The 27,869-nt window shown below is 36.4% G+C and overlaps 1 protein-coding gene and 2 pseudogenes across 1 annotated transcript; 2 read left to right on the forward strand and 1 right to left on the reverse strand.

Moving 5' to 3' along the window:
* Positions 1-1,867: 1,867 nt before the first annotated feature.
* On the forward strand, positions 1,868-3,802 carry LOC148553900 (uncharacterized; annotated as a pseudogene).
* Positions 3,803-7,949: 4,147 nt separating this feature from the next.
* On the reverse strand, positions 7,950-8,981 carry LOC107607543 (uncharacterized). Its single transcript, XM_016309487.1, has one exon. It carries the CDS (start codon positions 8,979-8,981, stop codon positions 7,950-7,952), a length of 1,032 nt encoding a protein of 343 aa, XP_016164973.1.
* A 4,069-nt stretch (positions 8,982-13,050) lies between these two features.
* Positions 13,051-27,751, forward strand: LOC148553901 (serine/threonine-protein phosphatase 7 long form homolog; annotated as a pseudogene).
* The last annotated feature ends 118 nt before the right edge of the window (positions 27,752-27,869 follow it).

Raw genomic sequence — 27,869 nt, forward strand, 5'->3', positions numbered from 1 at the left:
TTGGTTAGGGGAGAGAATTGGAGTTTCTATCCTTGTTGTCTTTCCCAAGTGTAATAATAAAGGTTCATTGCTCCCACTTAGTTATCCTCTAACAATTGAAAGAAAGTCAAGTGAGCGTCACTAACTCTAACTCACAAGTCCTAGTCACTTCATGGGGAAGGACTAGAGTTGGTGAGAATTGAGCTAGCCAGCAATTTCTAATTACAGATTAATACATGGGTACAACAACTCAAGAGGTTCCAATTACTCAACCCCCAACCAAGTTGGGAGATTTACTCCATTAACATGAATGCCATTTTCATAAACACATAATAGGTGTAAATAGAAGACATGATAATTACGAGAAATTAATTAAATTGAAATTGGCACTAACAACAATTAACAAAGATCAAACGAGTAATAAAAATAAACATAAAATAATTCAATGCATTAATAAAATTGAAGAGTAACAAGGTCCAAATATGAATTCAATAACCAAATGGAAAAAAGTGTTAATGGAATTGAAGAAGAAACTAGAAGTTGAATGATGAGGAATGAAGGTAACAACAGCTCTCTACAGATCCAATCCAAAAGCAAAACTAAGAATGCTAAAATCCTAGAGAAAAGTAGGAGTTTCTCTCACTAGAATTCAAAACTAATCAAAAACTAGAATGAAAAGTGAAGTGTGTTCAGTCTCAGCTCCAACCCTGCCTCTAGTCTGTGTTTTGAAGCTTGAAACTGAGTCCAAATCAGCCCATAAATCGCCCCCAGTGAGTTCTGTTAAGTGCAGCACGTGACGCTCTGTCACGCGTACGCGTCGGCCACGCATACGCATCGTCTGAACTCTGCACTGGTCATGCGTACGCATCAGTCACGCGTACGCATCACTGAAAGACGCTCCTGGTCACGCGCACGCGTCAGCCATGCGTGCGCGTCGCTCCTCGCTTCTCAACTCTTTAATTTCTTGTGTTTCTTCCAATTTAACATGCTTCATCTTCATCCTTTAAGTCATCCATGCCCTGTAAACTTGGAAACACTTAACAAACACATCACGACATCTAATGGTAATAAAGGAGAATTAAAAATTAACAATTTTAAGGCATAGGAAGCATGTTTAGAATCATAGCACAAAATTAGGAAGGAAACTTAGAAGCATGCAATTTACATGAATAAGTGTGAGAATAGTTGACAAAACCCACTCAATTCAGTCCAAAATATATCATAAAATAGTGGTGTATCATTCTTCTTCTCCCTTTTTTCTTTGTTTCTGAGAAAACTGCTCCCTTTCTTTTCACAAAGAACTTCCTTATGCCATTTCGATCACTTCTGCTTCATCAAGAGTTCTTTTCTTGATCTTTGAAGATTTTGCTGCTTTTGACTTGAGGATCGTCTGTGTTTGCGCTATTTTAGGCGCGTTCTCCCTCTTTTCCACAGTCTTTGTTGAGGTTGGTCTAGTTCCCCTTTTTCTGTACTTTCATTCCTGTTTGTTTTGTTTTGTTTGAGTTTTTACCTCTGCTCCCATTGCCTTCTTTTCCCTTTCTGCCAAAGAAAGTTTGCTTTTGACATGAAGTGTTTTGAGAAAAATGTTTGTTTACCCAAAGATTTGAAAAAACTCTCTTCTTTCATGAAAGAATCTTCGCTTGTCATAGCTATTATCTTGTGTTTATGTACTGTATTGCCCCTAATGGTGCCACTTTTGACATAACATTGTGTCTAAGAGGTGCCATTTGGTTGCTCTGTTGGAAGAATTTGAAAAGAATAGCTTTCCTTTGATTTAGTTGTTTTTCCCGATCTCTTTGGAACGGTGTCCGATTTATTTGGTAACAGTCTTTATTTACTTTCTACATTTGTAGGTATAGCCTTAATGTCTCGCCGTGTTATTAAAAATATGTCGACTAAAGTTCTCCCTAATCTTTGTGCTTGGGTAGGTAGTATTGTTCTTTGCTGTGTCTCTGTTACTGATGGTGAGTATTGTGAGGCATTCTGTAGGCACCATAGTGTTTGCGAAAATAGGAAAAAGGAAAGAAACTATGTGTTAAAGCCACCTGACCCAGAAGAGAGAGTGTGTTTCTCCCCTTTAGTGGATTCAGAAGGGCCTTTCTTCTACGCCTATGACTGCTTTTTTACTAGGTTAGGCATCCGTCTTCCTTTTACTCCTTTTGAAATGGAAGTTCTTAGATCTTATAACCTTGCCCTTACCCAATTACATCCGAACTCATGGGCTTTTGTGAAGATGTACGAGCTCCTATGTCGGGAGTTAAGTGTCGACCCTTCCCTAAACGTTTTCTTTTACCTTTTTGTTGCAACGAAGCCTTATAGTTCTTCAAATAAGTCGGGATGGGTATCCCTCCGAGTTATGCAAGGTTGGAAGGTATTTTTCATTTTTTATGAATCTTTTCATGATTTAAGAACCAATTTTTTAAGGTCTGGGCTGCTAACAATACCCGACCTTTCTTTCTTTCTGAAAACCAAGAGCCCTATTTTCCTCTGTACTGGCAAGATACCCTTATAACTCTTAAGGTAGATGTGTCTGAGTTAGACGACTTAGAGAGGGGTGTCATAGATTTTCTGTTGGATACCTGGGGTCAACCTCCCCATTTGGATACGAAAAGAATTTTAGGAGATCCCGGCCTTCCGAAGTCCGAGCTTGGTAGCTCCCTCTCCTTTTCTTGTTAAATCTCATTTGTTTGTAGTTTGTTTTTTTTTCTGATGGTATCCTGCTTTATTTTGCAGAAAGTTTGGCTCTTAAGTCCACTATGAAGTTTTTCCACAATACCAAGAAAACAGTTGTGGCTCGGAACCTCCAGCAGTAGAAGGAGGTCGGAGCAGGTTCCTCACAGCAGAAGGTCGTGAAGCCTATCCAATCTTCTCCCAGGAAGAGGTTGGAATCGGATCATTCAGATTTGAAAGTTGTTATTCCTACCCCCTGTCCCGCCTTATCTCCTCAAAGTCCACTCCCTCCTCTCCTTTTTCCACTGAGCCTCCCTAAAAAAACGATGAAGAAGAGAACATATACACAAAAAATTTTGATGCTTTGGCCTGGGGGGAAAAGAACCTTCTCCCTCATCATTGTGTGATCATGGATGACATGGCGGTTCAAAAATACCTCCATACTTTAGCACGTGGAGGACTTCGCATTTTGGGGGTTTATTCTCAGCTGTCTAGGGAGTTGAAGAGTTCTCCCATCCAGGCTACTATTGGGGCCTTGGTGGCTGCCCGAGCCGATGTAGAGAGATTGAGAAAGATTAAGGTGGAACTAGAGAAGGAGAGGAACACCTTAAAGGCCGACCTCCAGAAAGCTCGGGAAAGGGCGAACAAGTCAGAGGCAGCTGCTGCTCTGGCCGAAGAGAAGGCCAAGAAGTATCAAGAGAGCTATACTCGGGTCTTTGGAGAGAGATCGGCTCTTGAAGAGGAATTGGAAAAGCAAAAGGAAAGGTATGTCGAGCTTGAGGAGTCGGTCGCTTTAGGCTTGGACAAGATGTTCAAAAATCTCGAAGCTTAGGTTAAAGTCCTGGCTCCCAACCTCGACTTGTCTCTCTTCAGCACGAATAACATTGTTGTGGATGATAAGATTGTCTGGGCTCTAGATGATGACGTACACCTTCCCTTTGACCTGAAGACCTCGAAGCCCCAAGTTGGTCAGACCTCCACGGTAGAAGCCCAACCCGAAGTTGTTACTGTGGAGACTTCCTCTCCAGCTCCCAAGGTGGTCTCAACTGTTCCCATTTCTGTGCTCCCTCTAACCTCTCCAGCCGATGGTCAAGATGCGGAGACTGGCAAAACTCTTGATCCTTTAATGGGTGAGAAGAAAGAGAAGTCTTGAATTTTTATGTTTCTTTAGTTTTATGGTAGCCCGACCTGTGGGCTTTTTATGACACTTTAATTTTTTGCAATAGTTAGCAGTATTTTGAACACTTACCTTGTTTAGTTATTTTTTACAACTTTTACTAAGTAATGTTCAAAACTTTATTGTAGTATCTTTTTGTCGAATACTCGTGGTAAGGCGTAATTTATGATGACCTTTAAATTTCATTAATTTCCTTGCTTAGGTCCGACTTTGTGTAATCGGCCTCGGCTCAAGTTACTTTTAAAACTCCGTTTTTTATCCGACATGTTTGAGATCGCTTTGTAAGAGTTGTTTGTATAACTTCTTACATTAACTTGTACCTCGTCGCTTCATCTTGCCGACCATTTTAGGTCGGGCAATTATTTTTGCAGTTTGTCGAGCTTAAATTAATGCGTTTGAAATTGGAAACTTTTTTAAAAAATAGACCAGGAATTTTATTAACATTTGAAATTCCTTTACAAAGATAGTTACTAAAGGCTTAGGTGCCCCTAGCCCTACTCCTGGTGCCACATTAAAAAACCTTTATTATTGGGGAAAAAGAATGCACCTAGGTTCAAAGCTTTTAGCTATAATACATTTTTAGGTTACCAGCGTGTTAAAACCTCGGGAGCTCCCGCCCTTGGAGGTCGGACACTTTGTAATAACCTTTGCCTAGGAGCTCAGTTATCTTGTAAGGTCCTTTCCAGTTTGCGGCCAACTTTTCTGCGCCCGACTTCTGTGTCCCGATGTCGTTTCGGATTAGGATGAGGTCATTGGCGGCAAAGCTTCTCCTGATCACCTTTTGGTTGTATCTTAGAGCCATCATATGCTTCCAGGCTTCCTCTCTGATCCGAGCTCTATCTCAGACTTCTGGAAGGAGGTCGAGTTCTTCCCTTTGCGCTGGGGATTGACTCCTTCATTGTAAAATAAGACCCTAGGTGATTCTTCATCTATTTCTATGAAAATTATTGCTTCCATTCTATAAGCAAGTCAGAAGGGTGATTCTCCTGTTGTAGAATGTGGGATAGTCCGATATGCCCACAATACTTGAGGAAGCTCGTCAGCTCAAGCTCCTTTTGCGTCTTATAATCGGTGTTTCAGCCCTGCCAGTATGACTTTATTTGCTGCTTCAACTTGTCCATTGGCCTGAGGGTGCTCTACCGAAGTGAACTGGTGCTTGATCTTTAGGTCGGCCACCAGGTTCCTGAAAGTTGAGTCAGTAAATTGGATTCCATTGTCCATAGTGATGGAGTGGAGGACTCCAAACCTTGTGACAATGTTCCTGTATAAGAATTTACGACTTCTTTGAGCAGTGATAGTTGCCAAGGACTCTGCCTCAATCCATTTGGTAAAGTAGTCAATCCCCACTGTGAGGTATTTGACTTGGCCTGGTGCCTGTGGGAATGGTCCGAGTAGATCAAGTCCCCATTTTGCGAATGGCCATGGTGAGGTGACACTGATGAGTTCTTCAGGAGGCGCTACATGGAAATTAGCATGTTTCTGGCAAGGTGGGAATATTTTGACAAACTCGGCTGCTTCTTTTGGTAAGTTCAGCCAAAAAAAGCCGGCTCGGATTACTTTTTTGGTTAGTGTCCGAGCTCCTAAGTGGTTTCCACATATGCCGCTGTGGACATCCTATAAAACTTCCTTTGTATTGGAGGTCGGGACGCACTTCAAGAGGGGTGTTGAGATCCCTCTTTTGTATAAGACATTATGAATCAATGTGTAATTATGTGCCTCTTTTACAAGCTTTTTGACCTCCTTTTCCTCTTTAGGGAGTACGTCAAATTTGAGGTTGTTGACTATGGGAGCCATCCACCCTAAGTATTGATTGGATATAGTCAGTACTTCCTCCTCCTTTGAAACTGATGGTGATTGCAGAGTCTCTTGAATGAGACTTCTATTATTGCCCCTTGACTTGGTGCTGGCTAGTTTTGAAAGAACATTAGCCCAGGCATTGTATTCCCGAGTTATATGTCGGACCTCACTTTCTGTAAAGTGTGTGAGCTGTTCCTGGGTTTTATCCAAGTACTTCTTCATATTGTGGTCTTTAGCTTGATAGGTTCCATTGATCTGTGAAGTGATTACTTGCGAATCACTGAAAACTATTACTTTTTTTGCTCCAACCTCCTTAGACAGTTTCAAGCCAGCAAGTAAGGCTTCATATTCTGGTTGGTTATTGGAGGCAGGAAACTCGAACCTCAAGATAGCTCTATTTGAGCTCCTTGATCACTTTCTAGCATGATGTCTGTTCCACTTCCAGCCTTGTTTGATGACCCGTCTACATATAAACTCCACATGATGGGTTCTCCGGACTGTCGGTATATTCAGCAATGAATTCGGACAAGTACTGTGACTTAATGGTTGTCCGAGTTTCGTACATGAGGTCGAACTCGAATTATTCTACCACCCATTGTAGAATCCTTCCGACCAAGTCCCTTTTTTTGTAAAATATGTTTCATTGGTTGATTAGTTTGGACTTTAATGGTATGAGTCGGGAAGTAAGGTCGGAGCCTTCAAAATGTGAGGATAAGGGCGTAAGCAAATTTTTCTATCTTCTGGTAGTTCAACTCTTCCCCTTGTCAGGCTTTGTTGATGAAGTAAATAGGTTGCTGTCCTTTTTCATCCTCTCGAACCAGGGCCAAGGCAATTGCCCGACTTCCAACTAATAGATGCAGCACGAGTTCTTCTCGTTTAACAGGTCGGGTAAGTATGGGTGGTTATCCCAAGAATTTCTTAAAGTCTTGGAAAGCTTGTTCGTACTCCGGGGTCCACTCAAAGTGCTTCTCTTCTCTTAGGATTGAATAGAAGGGAAGTGACTTTAGGGCTGATCTAGCTAAGAACCTGGATAGAGCTGCCAACCTTCCGTTTAGCTATTGTACTTCTTTGATGCAAGTCGGACTCTTAATGTTAAGTATAGCTTGACATTTATCTAGGCTTGCTACTATGCCCCTTTAGGTTAGCATAAACCTCAAGAACTTCCCAACTTCTATTGTGAAGGTGCATTTTGAGGGATTTAGCCTCATTTCATGCTTCCTTATAGTGAAAATACATCAGAGAGGTCAGACAATAGTGTCTCATCCTCTTGAGCCTTGACAAGCTTGTCATCCACATAGACCTCCATTAGTTTCCCTATGTAGGTGAAAAACACTTTATTCACCAATCGTTGGTAGGTAGCTCTTGCATTCTTTAACCCAAAAGGTATTACTACGTAAACAATAATTCGCTTTTGGAGTTATGAACGAGGTCCTTTCCTGGTCTGGCTTGTACATCGGGATCTGATTGTATCCCGAGTAGGCATCCATGAAGGAAAGATATATCTGTAGCATGATGCCGCATCGACCAGGGTGTCAATACTGGGGAGCGGGTAGGGATCTTTAGAGCAGACTTTGTTGAGGTTGGTGTAATCGATACACATTCTCCACTTTCCGTTTTGCTTTTTCACCAATACAATGTTAGCTAGCAAAAGTAGATATTTTACTTCTCTTATAAATCCTGCTTCTAGCAGGGCCTGCACTTGCTCCTCTATGACTTATGTTCTTTCTAGGCTGAGCTTTCTGCGTTTCTGTTGAATAGGTCTGCACTTGCTCCTCTATGACTTGTGTTCTTTCAAGTCGGGATCTATATCAGACATGTCAGAAGCTTTCCAGTTAAAGAGGTCAAAATTTCTTCGTAGCAAGTCAATGAGTTATTTTTTCAGTCTCTCTTTTAAGTTTGCCCCTACGCTTGTTGTCTTGTCAAGGTTGTCTCCGATTTGCACCTCCTCAATTTCACCTTCAGGTTAAGGACGTAATTCTTCACAAACTCTGGTTCCCCTAGCTCAATAGTGTTGACTTCCTTTCCCCCTGAGTTGCCTTTCAAACTGAGGCTCTCGTTATACCACTTCCTTGCGAGCTTTTGGTCTCTTTTGATAATGGCAATCCCCTCGGTCGTAGAGAATTTCATGCAAAGGTGAGGAGTAGAGACAACAGCTGCCAGTCTGCTTAAGGTTGTCGGACCTATTAGGGCGTTGTATGTCGAGCTTACATCGACTACAATATAATCGATGCTTAAGGTCCTCGACCTGGCCCCCTTTCCGAAGGTGGTGTATAACGAGATATAACCAAGAGGTCGGATTGGGGTGTCTCACAGTCCGAACAAGCTGTCAGGGTATGTCTTTAGGTCTTTTTATCACTATTGGATCGTCGTGCCCGGACAGTAAACCTTGCGCGTCTTTCTTTATGAAAGAGATGGTGGGCAGGTCGGTCAGTTGACTGCTTTCGCCAACCTGGTACACTTCTTTAAGGCGCCTTTTCTGTGAGGATTTTGACATTTTTCCTCCTACGAACCCTCCATTAATCATATGGATGTGTCGCTCCGGGGTGTGAGGAGGTCGTTCTGGTTGTCCTCCTTCTTCATCCCTTCTTCTCTTTCTCGGGTCATCCGATCTGTCTGCCAGGTATCTATCAAGTCGGCCTTCTCCGGCCAACTTTTCTATGATGTTCTTCAGGTCGTAACATTCATTGGTGGAGTGTCTATAGAGCTTGTGATACTCGCAATACTCTGTCCGACTTCCGGCTTTCTTGTGCTTAATCGGATGAGGGGGTGGAAGCTTCTCCGTGTGACATATCTCTCTGTACACATCCACTAAGGAGACCCTGGGAAAAGTGTAATTGTTGTATTTTCGAGGTTTCTGTATGTTTGGGTCCTCTTTTTTCTTGGGCTCCCTTTCTTTGTCCCGAGATGAAAAGGGTAGGAATGACCTTAAAGGAGACTCTCTTAGTCGGGAATTTTTTTCCATGTTAATATACTTCTCTGCCCTTTCCTGAACCTCATTCAGAGAGGTCGGGTATCTTTTGGATATTGAATGGGAGAATGGTCCTTCTCTGAGGCCATTAACTAAGCCCATAATTATGACTTCAGTTGGCAGACTCTGGATTTTCAAACAAGCTTTGTTGAACCTTTCAATGTAATCTCGAAGGGTTTCCCCAACCATTTGTTTTACTCCTAGCAAGCTCAAGGCATGCTTTGTTTTATCCTTTTGAATAAAGAATCTGGTCAGAAATTTCCTGGCTAGGTCGTTGAAGTTGGCGACCGACCTTAGAGGTAGGCCGTCATACCATTTCATCGCAGCTTTAGTCAGAATGGTAGGGAAGGCTTTGCAGTGTGTGGCGTCGGAGGCATCTACCAGATACATTCGACTTTTAAAGTTACTTAGCTAGTGTCTTAGGTCGGACGTCCCGTCGTAGAGATCCATGTCGGGCAATATGAAATTTCTGGGAACTTTTGCCTTCATGATCTCTTCTGTGAACAGATCGTCTCCTCCAAGAGGGCTTTCTTCCCTGTCAGACCTTGTGGCCCAACTTCGAAGATCAGCTTCTAACTTCTGGAGCTTTTCTTCTAATTCCTTGCATCGTCTCACTTCTCTTTGTAGTTCTCGTTCTGCCTCTCGTTGTCACTCAGCCTCGTGTTCGAGTTGTCTCAAGTGATCTTGCTATCTATGGACCATGTCTAGTATCTCAGTCACTTGGTGGTTGTCCTCATCTTCAAGATAGTGTACTTTAGAATGGATCCTCGTTGGATGAGGGTTTTCAAAGGGCCCTTTCCCGTGGGGTCCTTCAGTAGGTCATGGTGGAGGAGGTAGCACAATAGCATGTTCTTCTGGCTGGACTTCTTCCTCAGATTTAGAGGTGGTGTGGCCATCTTCCCGTTGTGGTTCCGCCATGGTTGTAGGATGAATTCCAGGTTCCCAGCAACGGCGCCAATGTTCTCAGGGTTATCTTAAACGTTGATTTGGGCCTGAACGTGAGGTCCAGATCCCTCTATGTGGCAGCGTTCGACTTGTTTAGTGCCGAGGTGCCGCCTCTCCGAGTTCCTCATGAGGAGATGGGGGGTGGTACCTGCAAGAGACTTCGATGCTTAAGTTAACAAGGGCTTTAGGTAGGTTTTTAGTAGATTAAAACGTGAGTTATACCTGGGGGTGCCAGTGTATTTATAGTAGAGTTGTTTAACCACCTTTGTTGGAGAGATCTTATCTTTTCTAATAGATAAGTGTTCTTTTTTTCTTAGGAGTTTGTTGAGATTCACCTTTTAGATGAGGTAGAGATTTTAGGGGGTAGTTTACCTGTTTGGAACAGGCAAGGCCTTTATCCATTGAGATCGGTGTCCTACCTCTTTAAAGAGATTAGGATTCTCATGAGGTCCACCTTTATTGGTGGGTCTTTTATTATTATTGGGCCTGGCTATTATCTATTGGATCAGAGTATGAGCAGTAGCCAACAAAAACATCATTGGATATATATATATATTCAATGACTCATTACATTTTTATTATATCTATTTATAATAACAACTTCACACTTGCATTAATATACGATTGGATAATATGGTATCCTTCAACTTATCATTTTGGCAATGCTCTGTTAGAATTTTATAGTAATATGCTAGAATTTTAGTGGGAGAAATCATATTTTCAAAAAATATACTCATAAACCAAAATTCTGATAGCTCTATTGAGGCTCTAATAGCAATGATAGCTGTTAACAATCGAAACAAAGACAGGAGGCGTTAGGAGGATGAGAAATAAGTAGTAACTTTTGGCAAAGAGGATACATAGGTAGGGACAGAGATATTCTCAAGGAATTTAATAGGTAGATTGTTGGCTGATCGTTTATTCTCAGGAGGTACAATTGTAGCAGCAATGCATGCGATTTGGAGGCCATCGAAGGGGTTTAGGGTGGTGGATCATGAAGAAAACCTCTTTCAATTCTTCTTCTCTGATGAAAAAGATCTTATTCGTATTTAAAGAAGGGAGCCATGGCTTTTTAAGAATTATATTCTAAACCTAAAGAGGTGAAAGGGGGAATAGTCAATTAGTTATGTTGAATTCTCTCAAACACCAGTGTGAATCCAGTTGTGGGAACTACCTGAAGATTTTAAAATAAAAGAGTTAGGAGGAAAAATAGGAAAAGCAATGTGAGAAGTTTTAGACGTTGACCTTTTTCAAGTGAGAGGCAAGAAAAGTAGGATCGTTTCGGTGTTGATTAAACTTGATGTCACTAAGCCACTCCGAAAACTCATCAAAATGGAAGGGTCGAATAAGAGAACCATGAAAATCTCACTCCACTATGAACAGATAGGGATTTTCTGCAGCTACTGCGGTTTCCTAGGACACGAGATTCAAAACTGCAGCAAACATTTAGATGATGCATTGAAAGGAGACATGGAAGACAAAGAATGTGCAGACTGGTATCAGAATAGGTGGTTAAAAGAGAACAAATTTTCAGAGAAAGTGTCAACACTAATGCTGGAAATTCAAAAGATTGGAGAGCAAGAAGAGATAAGCAGCCCACTCAAGTCAATCTCCTCACGGAACTGGCTAGTCTTACTGATGGTTATCAGTGGCTAAGAGAAGAGGAGTTGAATCTTGGACTCCTTTTAATTTTGTTTTCAACCTTCAGTTCTGTTGAAATACTTTAAGTAGAAAACAGGAGAGACTATCGTTTTGTATCTTGATGCGGTAGGAGCCAAAACAAAGTTACGTGAAAGGTGGGTTATAGAGAAGTGTTGCTGAATAGTAGAATCAGGAGATACTTCAGTTTTGTCTCCTATATGCAGAACTAGAAATAGAGAAGAGAAAGGATAATAACACACATATGTATCTTGGTTCAGTTACTCAGTGCAATGTAGCCTACATCCAGTCTCCATCATAACAATAATAGAATTTCACTATCTTTCAACCAGATTACAATCACCAATCTCCCTAGGATTCTATCCAATTCTATCTGGAACAAGTCCAGTTTCTAACCCAAGCCAGACTTGACTAGGAACTCACTCTAACTTTTCAACAGCAAAGTACTAACCCAACTTGCAAGGGAATCCCCTCAAGATCATGACGACAAAACAAAAAAATCTAACAAAGAATTTTTTATATAACTTTGGCTTTTTCTCCAAGTCTAACTCTATCTTTTTTCCACTCAATAGATTTTTCTTATAAACCTCACCATTTTGTATTTTTATCATTGAAACACAAAAAGACTAGACTGAGAAAATGAGATACTCAATAAAAACCATGAAGGAGAAGAATAAACACCTTAGTGAGCTATGAAAACCCAAATATTGTACTCTCACTCCTTGCCCTAATCCTTGGTCATTCATCCCGTTAATAGAGGAATGAAGCTTCTTAGGCTTGAAACTTGCTTCAGCACCTTGTTTGACTTCTTCTCCCAAAATCAGTAGTAGCAATGGCATGACAAAGGAGAGAGATGGTAGAAGCAATGACTGAATCAAACATGCAACCATACCTTCAATCTTCTCTGTCAACCTTTTTTTCATCCGTGCCTTTTGATTTTTTAGCGTTGATTCACAGCAAAGCTTTATCATCTTCAGCATTTTCAACTTTCCACTTCTAGGCATACAAGGAAAAGATTTCTTCACCGAGCTTCAATGAAGCAAAAATGTGGAAACTCCTTTTTGTAATTTTCCCTTGGATGTGATCTTGCCTTTTGCCCTAGCCTCTTTGACCTTCGCTTGTTTTGCTTGAAATTAGAAATATTACTTTTTGTTCTTCATTTTGCCCTAGCTCAGAGTTTCCCATTTTCTTTTGTTTCTTCTAAGATATCACGTGGGTATAGGAAGAGAAAGAAGAGAGAGAAGAGAGGATATAGTTTCGATGGTGTGGTTTGGTTCAATTGAAATGAAATTAAAATTCCTAGTTAACAACTAAGTTGAAAAGTTGGATTTGGATATAGACCACTGTGTGTGTGTGTGTGCCAGATGCCTGTTTGGGCTTGTTTTGTTTCTTCCTGGGCCTATTTCAATTAAGTTAATTTCCTGTACACTAAATAAAATAAATCACACAAATAATTTGATAATAACCCAATAATATTTAGTCATCATCTTAACAATATTTTAGTTCTTTAAACTCAACACTTACTATGGAGGAACGAAGTGGGGGGGTATGCAGCACGAAGTGTAGAAGGAAAAAAGGAAGAAGAAAAAACAGGAAGGTTATTGCCGAAATCGGAGGATACAGAAAGCAAAACAGAATCTACAGCAAATAAGACAGTCACAAGTATGCAGAATTGAGGTGGCATGGAGATTATAGAAGGTTTAGTGTTTAATTCATGTAGTAATCATGAAAGACAGTAGAGTAAACGGAAGCCAAATCTGAAAAATCTTGCTATATCAAAGATAATTACTGTTATTGGAAAAAAGAGAAATACCAAAGAAGAAAAGAAGATTGCAAACTTAGAAAATAAGCCAAGATGACATTATTGCTGCTGATGAAGGGGAGGGTGCCACCCATGAAAGGGAACCCGAAGAGCCATGAAGATGGTGATGTGCAACTGTCGGCGTTTGATGAAACACATGATAGTTCACAGCATACAAGGGATTTGTAAATTCTATTTTCCCGAGGTATTGTTAATGTGCGAGACAAAAACAATATCTTGACGGTGTCAGATATTTGTAAGAAGTTGGGTTTCGTGCACTTTTTTGCATGGATCCAAGGGGTTTGGCAGGAAGTTTGGTGCTAGCGTGGAAGGAGGAGGCTAACATCACGATTTGACATAGTTAGGAGTTCTTGATTCATTTTTTATTATTTGATCGCACACCTCAAAAGCGATGGGAGGTGGTGGGAGTTCATCTTCACAGTGAGGAGAATCGGAGGAATGAGCAATTTGGTAAGATCTTGGAGATCATTCGCAGATTAGGTCAATATTCTACGGTGATAGATGACTTTAATGCCATCTCAGAGTACCACGAGAAGAAGGGGGCATATGAAGTCTAGAAGTACTATTGAGGCCTTTAATAATTTTAATAGTGAAGGTAATTTGGTGAATTTGGGGTATGTTGAAAGCAAATTCATGTGGAGCAATAAGAAATATGAAGATAATTTTGTTAGAGAAAGGCTGGACAGATGCTTGGCTTCAACACAATGGAGACTAGCGTATCCAAAAGTAATGCTTATGTACTTGGAGGACACCGATTCCGACCATTGTCCTCTTCTATTGCAATCGAACAGTTATGAAAGGAGATCCAAGAAAAGGTTTTGATCCCAAGAAAGGTGGTGTGATAGTGAGGAGGTCTCAAACGTTGTCAAAGAGGTATGGCAAACTCAATTCACTTGCTCTCCTATGTACAAAATGTTTTGTAAGCTGAAAAAGTGTCATCATATGCTTGTGGAGTGGCAAAAAAATATCAGCAGCAACTCGACGACACTCATTACTGAGCTCAAAAACAAGTTACAATAGAAAAAGGAGAAAGAAGATGGCTCGGACAGATGGCATATTCTGAATTTAGAGGTTGACCTAACTGATGCGTATAAGAAAGAAGAGCGGTATTGGAAGGAGAAGTCAAGGGTTCAATGGCTGAAATAGAGGGACCAAAATACTAAATTCTTTTATGTGAAATTTTAGAATAGTACCAAAAAAATAAGATCCAAAGGCTGTAGGATGACACAGACAGTTATAAAACTGATTCTAAGGGAGAAGCACAGATTACTCAGCAATATTTTACAAAACTCTTCTCTACCTCTAACCCAAGACCAGCTATGGAAACTATAGAGGACATCGAGGCTCAGGTTGATGATGTGATTAATAGAAGACTAGTGAGACAAGTCACTGAAGATGAGGTAAAAACAGCAACCTTCTCATTAAATCCTTTTTCGGTTCTAAGTGATGATGGATTTACAGAAAAAAAATTTCAACATTACTGGAGGTGATTAAAAAGGATGTTACGGGGGTAGTTATAAGTTTCTTCTCAAAAAAAAAAAGATGATGCGAAGTTTTAATCACACGCATATTTATTTGATACAAAGGTTCAAAATGCAGAAAATATGGCTCAAATAAGATCCATTAGTTTGAGCTGCGTTTTCTATAAAATCATCTCAAAGATATTGGTACATAGGATTCAAAGAGTCTTGAATAAGATGATTAGTGAGAACCATAGTGTATTCATCAAAGGAAGGCGGATTAGTGATAATATATTAATAGCTCACGACCTTATGCATTTTTTGAATAATAAAAGTTGTGGTGACTACAAGATGGCAATGAAGCTTGACATGAGCATAGCCTATGACAAGGTGGAACAGAATTTTGTATGGAAGGTCATGAAAAAGTTGAAATTCTACGAAAAATGGATAGATTGGATGAAAGAGTGTGTTACGACTGTATTCTACTCTTTTGATATAGAAGGACAATCTCATGCTTTTTTTAAACCATGCAGGGATTGCGCCAAGGCAACCCCCTCTCCCTCTACCTATTTTTTATTTGCGCAGAAGGTTTATCATATCTGCTCCACAAAGGAGAACAGATGCGAGAAATCGAAGAATTGAGGATCAACAATAGGTTTCCTATAGTCAATCATCTACTTTTCGCAGACAATTCGATACTTTTTGGTAAATCTAATGAGGAGGTATGTCACAGTCTACTGCAGATCCTAAGCACTTACGGATAAATTTTTAGAAATCTTCCACCTTTTTTAGCAAGAACACCCCCCTCCTCCAATGAGAAATGAATTAGCTCATATCCTATAAATTTCACATGTAGAAAACCATAACAGATATTTAGAACTACCAGTAGTAATTAACAGATCAAAGAGGAGTACATTTAACTATATAAAGGACAAAGTGGATAACATGCTTTCGAATTGGAAAATATCACTATTCTTAGTCCGTAGAAGAGAGGTTCTTATCAAAGTCGTTGCCACAGTTGTTCCTTTCTACACATTGAGTTGTTTCAAGCTACTGGACTCACTAATTAACGATATTCAGAGCAAAATAATGAACTTCTGGTGAAGCCAAAAGGGTACAAAATAAAAACAGTGGTAGGTCAAATGGGATATAATTTGCAGAGATAAGAAGCACAGAAAATTAGGTATAAAATATCTCAAATTATTCAATCTAGCTATGCTAGCCAAGCAAACTTAGAGGATTGCAATAAAATAGGACTCACTAGTTAGTAAAATCTATAAAGGCTGCTATTTCATATTTTTTTTTTAAAGCAAACAGTAGCTCAAACTCATCTTAGGCTTTGAGGAGCTTACTAGAGAGTAGGAAGGTTAGTAAAAAATTTTGAGGACTCCTGGATCAGAAATTATAGACCTATTTCAGTCTACCAATAATAAAATACAAACCCAAACTTAATGTGGGTGAATCAGTTAATCACACAGAACAGAACATAAAATGCACAACTAATCCAGTCAAACTTCAATTCAGACATAGCAAATAGCATCATGCAAACAGAAATTAAAGAAAGTGAAGTCATGATTACCTAGGGAAAAGAAAAACCTGGACACTACTCTATAGCTTTCGTGTACCAAATAACTTTCTCCTTCTTCTATCCTCCAATTGATCAGATACCTTAAACTTGCAACCAAAACACCATTAGGAAGACCTTCATCTGGAAGTTACTCCACAATAGAATCCTGGCCCGACAGCACTTGCGTTATCCTTCAAAGGTCAAGATCTTCATCTGCAAGCTACTCAACAATGGGATCCCGGTCCAACAACTCATCCATAGTAGATTTGAAAACGCAGAAGACGTGTGCCCTAAGTGCGGAGAAGCGACTCTCACCTTGATGCAATAGCAATGACGAGCAACAACCAGGAACCGTCGCGATAGTAGTCAAAACGTGGAAAGAATGCAAAACAGTGATGGCAAAGGAGGAATGACCTGGCGCTGGCGGCAGTGATTCTCTGATTAATCTGGCAAGGCAAAGACACCAAAATCTTTAAAGAAATAAATATTTTTCCTCAACAGATGTTCACTCAAGTGATAGAACTCCACTCCGATTTTTAGATACATAAACCCTGTTAGCTTTCTCACCTTTCTTTTTGTTCAGACATGCAACTTCAATTATTTTACCTTTTTAAAGTAGTTTACTTTAGTTTGCTATATGTAACACCCTAACTTTTAGCACGTCATGATCATACCAAAAGTAAGGCGTTACTAACCCATTTTTCTTTATTATCTATTTAATATTAAGCCTTTACGTCGGTATTACATTACAGTTTTTAAGAAAATTCCACAAAATTTTGTTTCTATTAATTAAAACCACATATCAAAGATTTTCAAATAATAATCACATAAATACTATTAATAATAAGTTAAATCTTTTAAAATAACATTTCAAATAAAGTCTCAAAGATTATAAAATTTCGGCAGCATTTTCTCTAAAATTCAGATTATGCCACCCTTCCAAGATCCCAACCAAACAATCTCTCAATCATTTTGAATATCAAATCCTTTTCAATAATCAGTCCATTTTCAAATATCAAATAATTTTCAAAAATCAAATCATTTTCTTTAAAGTTAAGCCTCTTTTTGTTTCAATAAAATTCATCTCTCTTTCAAACTTTTTGCTATTAAGACCAAAGGAACAAGCCGCACGTTCATTCAAACTTTACAAAATATCCCGATCATATTCTTTTTACATTTAACATTAACCAAAACCACCTTTTCATTTATGGTTACAAGAACCCGGACATAACCTCCCTCACTTTCATAATTCCTTAATTCATATGTCATTTAATCAAAGCATAAACGTAATGTATTTTCAGCCACAATTCAAACAATCAAGAATTCATATACGTTCATCAAACTCAATCATTCTCACAATTAACACTTATTCATCAAATTCAATCAGTCCAGACAAACACAATTTATTTGCAATTACTCAATAAACCTTTTGGCATTCTTAACTTAAAAACTATTAATTATTTTTAAAAATAAAACCCCCTACCTCGATTGTCGAACCCATAAACTAAACGCCTCAAAGAAACCCTTTTCTCTCGGCTCGCACCCAACGGCAGCCGCAACCACAGCTTTATCCACTATCCGCAGCAACATTGCAACTCTTAATCGCGACATGCAACAACTCTAGTAGTTAGGATAACAGTGACAACGTCAACAATTACAATAATCATTCACTTATCCAACATAAATTTAATTGGTGAGAATTTACCGAAATCCTACCTCCGTACGAAATCAAAATACTCGAAGTTCTGGAGAAGTTTTCTAGACGAGCTGCCGAAGAAAAAAAACGTTCAAAATTGTCTGTGCCTCTTAGAATTCTAGTTGGCCGAACTCAAGGGATAGAAGAGTTACATTACCTAATAAAATTATGAAAGAATAGGAAAATAAAAGAATTGTGAAAGAAAAAGATGAAGAAATTTTATTGATTGTTGATTGAATGAATTGTAAACTATGAAAGTAAAATTAAGTATATATAGAGTATTGGCCTATGAAAGATAAAAGTAGATAAAGATAAGATATAGAGATAAAGATAAAGATATAGAGATAAAGATAAAGATAACTATAAGATAAGATAAAGATTAAATTATCATGTAATTTGTGTATTCTGTTGGGCTGAATTTGTGGGCCGTGAGACGTCTTTATTGTTGTCATGGGCTAAGGTGGAAGAGTGGTTTAATACGCCCCCGCAAGCTGGAGGATGAAAGATGTCAAGAACACTAAGCTTATTCAGATTAAGATGGAAGGGTTGAGGAGACAAAGGCTTGGTGAAGATGTCAGCTAGTTGCCCAGAAGAGGGAATTGGGAGAAGTTTCATCACTCCAGCTTGAGCTTTTTGTCGAACCAAGTGACAATCAACCTCTAAATGTTTGGTCCGTTCATGAAAAACCGGGTTAGCAGTAATATGAAGAGCACTTTGATTATCACAATATAAAACTGGTGGGCGGATAGGAGAGATGCGTAAAAATTGTAACACATTTAATATCCATTGAAGTTCACAAGTTGTGTTGGCAAGTGCACGATATTCTACTTCCGTGGAAGAGCGGGCAATGGTGGTTTGTTTCTTGGTCTTCCAAGAAACTAAAGAACTGCCTAAGAAGAAACAATAACCTGTTAAAGATCGCCGAGTGTCAGGACATCCGGCCCAATCAGAGTCACTGAAGCCGAGAAGCTGAATTTCTGATTCCCTTGGAAAGAAAAGTCCTTTGTCGGGACTAGTTTTCAGATATCGTAACACATGCTTGGCAGCTTGAAGATGAGATTCAGTAGGAGATGCCATGAATTGACTTAATTGTTGAGTGGCATACATGATGTCCGGTCGAGTAGTGGTGAGATAGATAAGACGGCCAACCAAACGACGATATACAAAAGGGTCGGATAGCAAGGGACTTTTGTCTTGATATAGTCTTGTGGTACTATCCATTGGAACAGAGGCAGGTTTAGCACCTAATAAACCAGAATCATCCAAAAGATCAAGACAATATTTTCTCTGAGATAAGCAAATTCCCTTCTCCGATTGAGCAACTTTAATACCCAAAAAATATTTTAATGGGCCCAAGTCTTTAATTCGGAAGTGTTGATGTAAAATAGACTTAATGGCAGCAAGTTCAGAAATGGAATTACCAGTGAGAACAATGTCGTCAACATAGACTAAAAGGATAGAAATTTGATCACCAATGAATTTGACAAATAAACTATAATCAGATGAGGTCTGCTGATATCCATGAGATAGCAAAAGATGAGAAAGTTTGTCATACCACATACGACTAGATTGTCGTAAACCATACAGTGACTTTAGTAGCTTACAACATTGATTCGGTTGAGGAGATATAAATCCGGGTGGCAGAGTCATATAAACATCCTCAGAAAGATCCCCATGTAAGAAAGCATTATTGACATCCAACTGATGTATAGGCCAATGCTTCATAGAGGCCAATGCCAAAACTAATCTGATAGTGGCAGGCTTGACAACAGGGGAGAAAGTTTCCAAGAAATCAACACCTTCAGTTTGAGTGAACCCTTTAGCCACAAGGCGTGCTTTATATCGATCAACTGAACCATCAGGCTTGCGTTTGATGCGATAGACCCATTTACAGCCAACCGGCTTAACCCCTGCAGGGCAATCAACAAGACGCCAAGTTTTGTTCAGCTCAAGAGCATCCAACTCATCTTTCATAGCACTACGCCAATTAGAGTGTTGATTGACATCCTTAAAAGACTTTGGCTCAACGTCAGAATGTAGAGATAAAAGAAACTTTTTATGTGAAGATGAAAGAGAAGAAAAAGACATGACTGAAGATAAAGGATACTTGCACTTTGAGGGAGATTGATTTGTAGAGATGAGAGAGGAATTACACAAGTAATCAGAGAGATATGCTGGAGGTCGGTGAGGCCGGTCGGAATGACGAGGATGGGGTTGCTCAGGTGGTGAAGAAGGTGACGGGGGATGAGAAGGTGATGGTGGACTAGTGTCTAGTGTTGAAAGTGATTCGATGGTCATGGGTTCAACTTGGTTAGGAAACGATAGTGAGGAAGAAGGAGAGGTTGTTGGAGAAAATAAAGAACTAGGTGGAGTTGGGTCAATGGGTATAGGTGAGGGTTCAACTGGAAGACTAACTGAATCTTGTTTTTGAGAAGGTGTGTTTGGCAATGTTGGGTTGAGTGTCTGGAATTGGACATTTTTTGTGACTAAGGGCAAGATCTTTTCATAAAAAATCACGTTTCTAGAAATCTCAATTCTTTTATCTTCTAAAACATAAACAATATACCCTTTAAAACCAGATTGAAAGCCAATAAATACAGCCTTTTTGGCTCTTGGATCAAATTTTGATCTATTTGCCATTTGGGTAGAAACAAAACATAAGCATCCAAAAACTTTAATGTCATGATAATTTGGTGGATGATTGAATAAAATCTCAAATGGTGTTTTAAAATTAATTGCGGATGATGGAACTCTATTAAGTAAATAAACAGCATGTCTAACAGCATAAGACCAAAAAGATGATGGTAAATTAGATTGAAACATAAGAGCACGAGCTATGTTCAAAATATGTTGATGCTTGCGTTCTACCCTTCCATTTTGTTGAGGAGTTTCAACACAACTACGTTGATGAATAATGCCCTTTGAAGCATAAAAATCAGGTAAAATAAATTCTGGTCCATTATCGGAACGAATAGATTTGACTTTGGAGTTGAATTGTGTTTCAATTAAAGTAATAAAATTTTTTATTTGATTCTGTACTTCTCCTTTTGATTTTAATAAAGTAACCCATGTAAAGCGGCTAAAATCATCAACAATAGTAAAAAAATATTTATGATTATGAATAGAATTTTGTCGAAACGGACCCCAAATGTCAAAGTGTAATAAATCAAAACTTGCATTGGCTTTGTTAAAGCTTTGAGAAAATGAAAGTTTCTTTTGTTTAGAAAGATGACAAATGTCACAAGCCTCATCATGATGCATAGAGATAAAAGGAAATTGTTTATGTAAATGATTAAGTCTTTGCCCAGAAAGGTGTCCTAAACGAAAATGCCATATATTGGAAGGTGTAATGGGTGGAGATTGGATGGAATTTATGGAGTGTGTAGTGGATGAATTTTTACCGAAATTGGGTTCAAAGACATATAATCCCTCTCTCATTCTGGCCAAATCAATTGTCCCCAAATTGTTGCTCTGTAGAGTGCAAGAAGAAGATGAAAAAGTGAGTTCACATATGAGTGCTGAAGTAATTTTTGAAACAGAGATAATATTAAAGTTAAAATGAGGTAAATAAAGAACATCATGAAGAACCAAGGATGGTGAAAATTGAACGATACTTTTATAAGAAACAGTAGTTCGAGAACCATTTGGTAAATGAACAATAATAGGAGAAATTTGTGTGTAAGAAATAAACCAAGACAAATTTGATGCAATGTGATCTGTGGCACCAGAATCAATGATCCAAGTATTCAAGAATGAATCTCGATTTGAAGAATTGTTAACAGTAGAAAAGGTATCGAAGGAACAAAGATAATGAGTAGTTGGACTTGGTAGAAGCTCAAGTTGGTTTGAAGGACGAGCTTCTTCATTGAAAGGAAGTGCCATGAAAGAAAAGTGTTGGGCTGACGAAAGGTCCAAAAGAGACTCCGGATGAAGTTGTTGGTGTGCCCTTTCTCCTTGATCCATGGATGTCAGCAGAGCTCAAGAGGAGCTCTGATACCATAATAAAATTATGAAAGAATAGGAAAATAAAAGAATTGTGAAAGAAAAAGATGAAGAAATTTTATTGATTGTTGATTGAATGAATTGTAAACTATGAAAGTAAAATTAAGTATATATAGAGTATTGGCCTATGAAAGATAAAAGTAGATAAAGATAAGATATAGAGATAAAGATAAAGATATAGAGATAACGATAAAGATAACTATAAGATAAGATAAAGATTAAATTATCATTTAATTTGTGTATTCTATTGGGCTGAATTTGTGGGCCGTGAGACGTCTTTATTGTTGTTATGGGTTAAGGTGGAAGAGTGGTTTAATATTACCATCAGCTTCCATCAAACAAAAGTAACGGTAACATATAGAAAAGCAGAATATAAACACTTTTATCGAAATAGATTTTTTATTGGAGTTACAAATCACAAAAAATCGAAAATAGAATTTTTGGTGTGGGTCACGTTCCATGGAAACTCACGTTCTCTCCCTCTATTTTTTTTCTTTCTTTGGGTGGTGATGATAAGAATGAAATGAAGAATGATGATATGGAATAAAAGAAATGTATCACATTATGTTTTTATATAAACAAGCCACGTTTCCTTTTTTTTTTTTTCTTATCAAAAATAGGAGACTCGAATCCGCAACCTCTTAATTAAGTATAGAGAGACTATGTTATTTGAACTATTACTCATTGGCGCCACGTTCCCATTTCTCTACCTTTGATTATATATACATATATATTTATTTATACCTAGGCATATAAGCATAAAGCATGTTTCAATTATATATATATATATAATGCATATGACTAAAGGCTTCGGCCACTTCCTTTTTTTTTCTTTTAAATAATAATAATAATAATAATAATAATAATAATAATAATAATTCTTTTATATTTTTTTTAAATATTTTATTATAATAATAAAATTAATTTAAAAATTTTAATAAATTTTAAATTTAAAATATCATAAAATTTAATTTAATTATTTTTAAGAGATTAATTTTTTTTAAATAAAATAATACATTATTATTTAATTTTTTAAAAATTTGGAGTGTTATATTATACGAACAAATTTGGAATTTTTTTTTTATATTTTATTGTTCAAGTATAGACCAATCCAAAACAGTGTAGTCATTTGTCTAATAAAATGGATAATGACTAATTTTTTGTAAGAAAAAAATATCATTTTGGAAAAAATAGCTTAAATGCTCAACAAAAATAAAGAAAAATCAGCGAACATTCTTGAACCAACAGAATATGAGATCAGATGATCATATCACAAACCTAATCCCTTTTTAGTCTTAGCCCTTATTTTGATATTACCTAATGTCATAGACCTAATTCCTATGGTTCACCACGAGTATTTTTTTTTTAGTTTATGACCTCTTTGAAAACTTCTAATAATATAGAATTGAATTAAATTTTTAAATTGAGTGAATTAGTAAAATTATATAATTAAATTCTAATGTTTTGAATGTTTATCAAATAAAATAAAATTTTATAATAAACAATTTTATTCTTTATCGATATAACATTATATTTAAATAATAAATATATTATTTGTTAAATTATATGAAATAATTAAAAAATTTATTTATTTAATTAATTTTTTTAACTAAAATTTGTTCACCTCTTTTTAAAAAAATAAAATTAGATTAATCTAAAAATATTAAATTTTAAATATTTTTATTAATTAAAAATAAATAGTTCTTCATGTTTGATTCCAACAATAAATCAACAACACAACATAAATATAAACTATCAAAAACTAATTTGTTTAGTAATCCAATGACATAGTAAATTAGTTATTAACAGTAAATTATAGTAACTAATTTTATGTTTTTTTGTTTTTTGCTAATGTTATAATTAACACAAATTTACTTAAGATTTGTCTGGGCGTTATTATCTTGATTAAAAAAAAGATTTTTTTTTCAATGAAAAGATATCTTTTTTATTTTTTAATGTATTTAGTAAATTTCTAGTAGTAAAAGTAAAAGCACTAAAAAATTTTTAAAAAAAAATCATTTTTGAGAAACTATAATTTACATCTTTTTTTAAAAAAAATTTAAAAAACATTTTTCATGTAATAAATAAACAAAAAAAGTACTTTTATATTGTCATACCCAATCATAATTGATGAATAAAAAAATTTTTTGCATGAGATATTCAAGCATAAAATTTCTTTTATTTTTTCATAAGATCTTTTAAAAAAATATAACTTGAAAAAAAAATTTCTTAAAAACTCAACCAAACAAATTTTTAAAATGTTCAAATATATTAAATTAAACACATAAAAATATTTTTTCTTAGAAACTCAACCAACCAAACAAATATTTTGAGTCATTATTTTAAGTTAAACACATAGAATCTATACATATAAATATTTTTTAAATAATAAATTTTTCAAAAAAAATATATTTATATTAATTGAATTAAAAAAAAGAAAAAAAGAAAATAAAAGCAATGAGAACAGAAAAAATAAGTTACCATATAGTGGCATTGAAAAAAAAAGTGACTAAAAAAATTAAAAATTTATATTTAAATTATAAAAATATTTTATATATTTTAAATAAAATTTCCATCAAATGAAATTCCAAATCAAACCTATTAAATTAGAATTGATTGAGAAAAAACAATACAATTAAAGTAAATTCTATTTAGGACTTATTGAAACATCAATCTTGAAAAAAAAATTTAACTAATATTTTTTTAAAAAAAATTTACAAAAATAAAAATAATTTTATGTTTAAATATTTTAATAAAAAAAATTTATTTATTAATTATATGTAGATAAAATAAAATAAAAATATTTTTTATTTATTTTTTTTAAAGAAAAAAATCATTTAAGAAAGTATAAATTATAACTTTTCAAAAAAATATTTTTATTTTTTTAATATGCTTTTTAATTTGAATATGGAAGCAAGAGTGGTGTTGGACTCAAATTTGGAGAATAGAGGTGCTTCACAACGTTGTGGTGTCTATGGAACAGAACCCAGACCCTGCGAGTTCTCTCTCACTAAACGGACGGTCCGAGTTGCGTTTGCCAAACGCACGGTCTGTGTTGCGAAGGCATGGACACGCGTCACGCAAAAGCTTCTCCCCGAACGATACCCTGAATCCAAACAAAGACGCATGCAAGACCCACACTCACCATCCGAGTTATCACTTTCAACACTCACTTTCAACTTCATACCACCATGCTTCTTCTTCATTTCTCCATTTTTCTGCTGTGCATGGTGGAAGGAAATTTAAAATGACAAAGAAACATAAAGTTAAAGATGTTGATCGTCCCGAGCTTCATATTATACATTATTTCAATCATTCTAATTATGTAAGTTTTTTTAAATTTTTTAAATATTTTATATTTATAATTATTATTGTTAAAAATTTAATTATTATTATTCTTGTTAGAAATTGAATTTAGGAATATAAATAGAATGATTATTGCTATTTTTTAACATTTGTAAGTTTTTTCTGAAATTTTTTTACTATTTTTTAATAATAATTATTATTGTTAGGAAGTTAATTATTATTATTATTGTTGTTAGCCTTTGTATTTCAAAATGTAAACAGAATGATGGCTATTATTTTGTATTACAAACGTAATTTTTTTTGAAATTTTTTTAATATTTTTTATTATAATTATTATTGCTAGAAAATTAATTATTATTGTTGTTGTTAGAAAAGAAATTTTTAAATGTAAACAGAATTTTTTTTTTTTTTAAAACAACTTTTTTTTTGAAATCCCTATAAAATTTTTAATTATAATTGTTAGGAAGTTAAATGTTATTGTTGTTGTGAGAAATTGAATTTAGGAATTAAAACTGAATGATTAGTATTATTTTTTAAAAGTACGTAAGTTTATTTTAAGATTATTTTAATATTTTTTAATTATAATTATCATTATTAGGATGTTAATTATTATTATTATTGTTGGCGTAGAAAATAAATTTAGGAATATTACGAAAATGATTATTATTATTTTTTAAAATTTAGGAATATATGTTTAAATAATAGTAAATAATTAATTAATATTAGAAATTATAATTTTAGATATTATAAAAAAAATTGTACCGTAAATAAAGAAACAACATCTCTAGATGTTGTAATATTGTTGAGAATTTTGATTAGGAATATATGTATTAGTTATTATTATTAATAGTTAGTTATGAATAATTTTAAGGATTAATAATTAATTTTAGAAGTCAGAATTATTTGTTTTAGTTGGATTTAGTAAAATAATTTATCATAGTTGTGTGGTTTTAAGTAATTTGTTTGTTGTTGAGTTAGTTGTGCGAATTTTGTAACCATAAGAGTTAATTAATTGGTAGGTTAGTACATGGTAATTACTTATTTTGTAATTAACAAAAAGTTTAGCATGAGAAAGTTATTTTAGTCGCTGTAGTTAAAAAATTATTATATTTTAGTAGTAAGTTAGTAATTGTTAATGAGTTGACTAATAATTTGTTATGTTTTTATAGAAATTTAAGAATGTTGACATGTGATTACCCAGTCCCTCCAGATCAGTACAATGATAGGGTGGAGGAGCATTTACGACTTACTGGTTTTTATCATGTATCTCTGATTAGGGTAGTCTAATGTCAGAAAACACTGGTGAATGCTCTAATCGAAAGGTGGCACCCTAACACACATACGTTTCACCTTCCGATTGGTGAATGTGCTGTGACGCTTGAAGATGTGGCTATAATTCTTGGTCTTCCGACGGAAGGTCTTCCAGTCATAGGGATGGCAATGAATAGTTTTGAAGTCTTGGAGGCGGAGTGTCTGCACCAATTTGGAGTTGCACCGCATAAGTCGGACTGTAGAGGAAGTTGCATAAAATTGACGTGGCTACGGGATCTAAAAGAAAATTTACAGTTGACTGATGAAATCAGTATACATAGGTATGTGAAGTGCCACATTATGTTGCTGATCAGGACGATCTTGTTTGGGGATAAATCTGGGGCAGCTGTGCACTAGAAGTTTCTACCTTTGCTTCATGATTTTGGCAGTATTGGACAATACAGTTGGGGATCGGCATGCCTAGCACACCTCTACAGGGCGTTATGTAGGGCATCTGGTTTTGACTATAAGAAAATTGATTGTCCACTAACACTTCTGCTCGGTTGGGCTTGGATCCGACTGCCATATCTAGCGCCGCTTCCTAGGAAACCCCGCAATTTTTCGTTTGCAAACAGGTAATATTTTGTTACATTTACCCCGTATCTTGATATTTAGAATCCAATTGTGCTAATGAAATATATCGTATTAGGTGGCGTAACTAGGAGCGTGGTGACCGATGATATAGATATCTTACGCTAAGTCACTTTAGGAAGGCCTTTGATGAACTTTAGGAAGGTCAGGTGTGTTCTCATTAAAGAAGTATTAGTTTTGGGTTTAGAGTTAGTGTAAATCTTATGAAGCATTGTTATTGTGTCTGTTATGTGGTTGTAATCATGAGTTTCCTTTATTTTTCCTTAGTTTGTGTGGGTTGCTTATGCTGTGGACCGCGTGGATCCGAACATAATTCCTGCAGAGATCTACATGCAGTTGGTTGTCTGGAGCGCTACAGTCTCGTTGGTGTCTTTTGAATGCATCGAGTGGCATGCAACTGATAGGTGTAGGCGACAATTCGGTTTTGTTCAGGGGGTACCTCATCAGGAACGGAATCTGGACAAGGCGCATGGAAAAGTCCTGACTGGTCCTAAGAATCTTAACTGGGCCACGGCTCCGAGTCATTCATTTTGGGTGATGCATTGGACAAACAGGTATAACCATGTTCTTATTGAGCTTCTTATGCCGTCAGAGCATCTATTGGATACTTACATGTACTGGTACCGAACAAAATTTGGGGACCGTTTGAACTTGTCAAATCTTATGGTTCAAGAGAATGGTGAGGGTAATCAGGACATGGATGATGACAATGAAGAGCCGGAGCCACATTCACCGCCATCATCACCTCCAAATCCGCTTCTACAAGAACAACATCAGTCCTCAAGCCAGTATATACCTTAAACACAGTTCACCCCGTCATTGCCAATACATCAACGGTATTGGGGTATGTCACAGTTTGACTCATGAGAATGAGCTTCTTTTAACCAGTTGCTTGGGTTCATGGCTGCAGATGTAGGAC

The sequence above is a fragment of the Arachis ipaensis genome, chromosome B7 (assembly GCF_059453495.1).
Source record: "Arachis ipaensis isolate K30076 ecotype BB chromosome B7, ASM5945349v1, whole genome shotgun sequence".
Lineage (NCBI taxonomy): Eukaryota > Viridiplantae > Streptophyta > Magnoliopsida > Fabales > Fabaceae > Arachis > Arachis ipaensis.

Bases quoted from the DNA above. Each gene is read 5' to 3' on its own strand.
- LOC107607543 (XM_016309487.1), bottom strand. From the start codon at position 8,981: ATGTATCTGGTAGATGCCTCCGACGCCACACACTGCAAAGCCTTCCCT.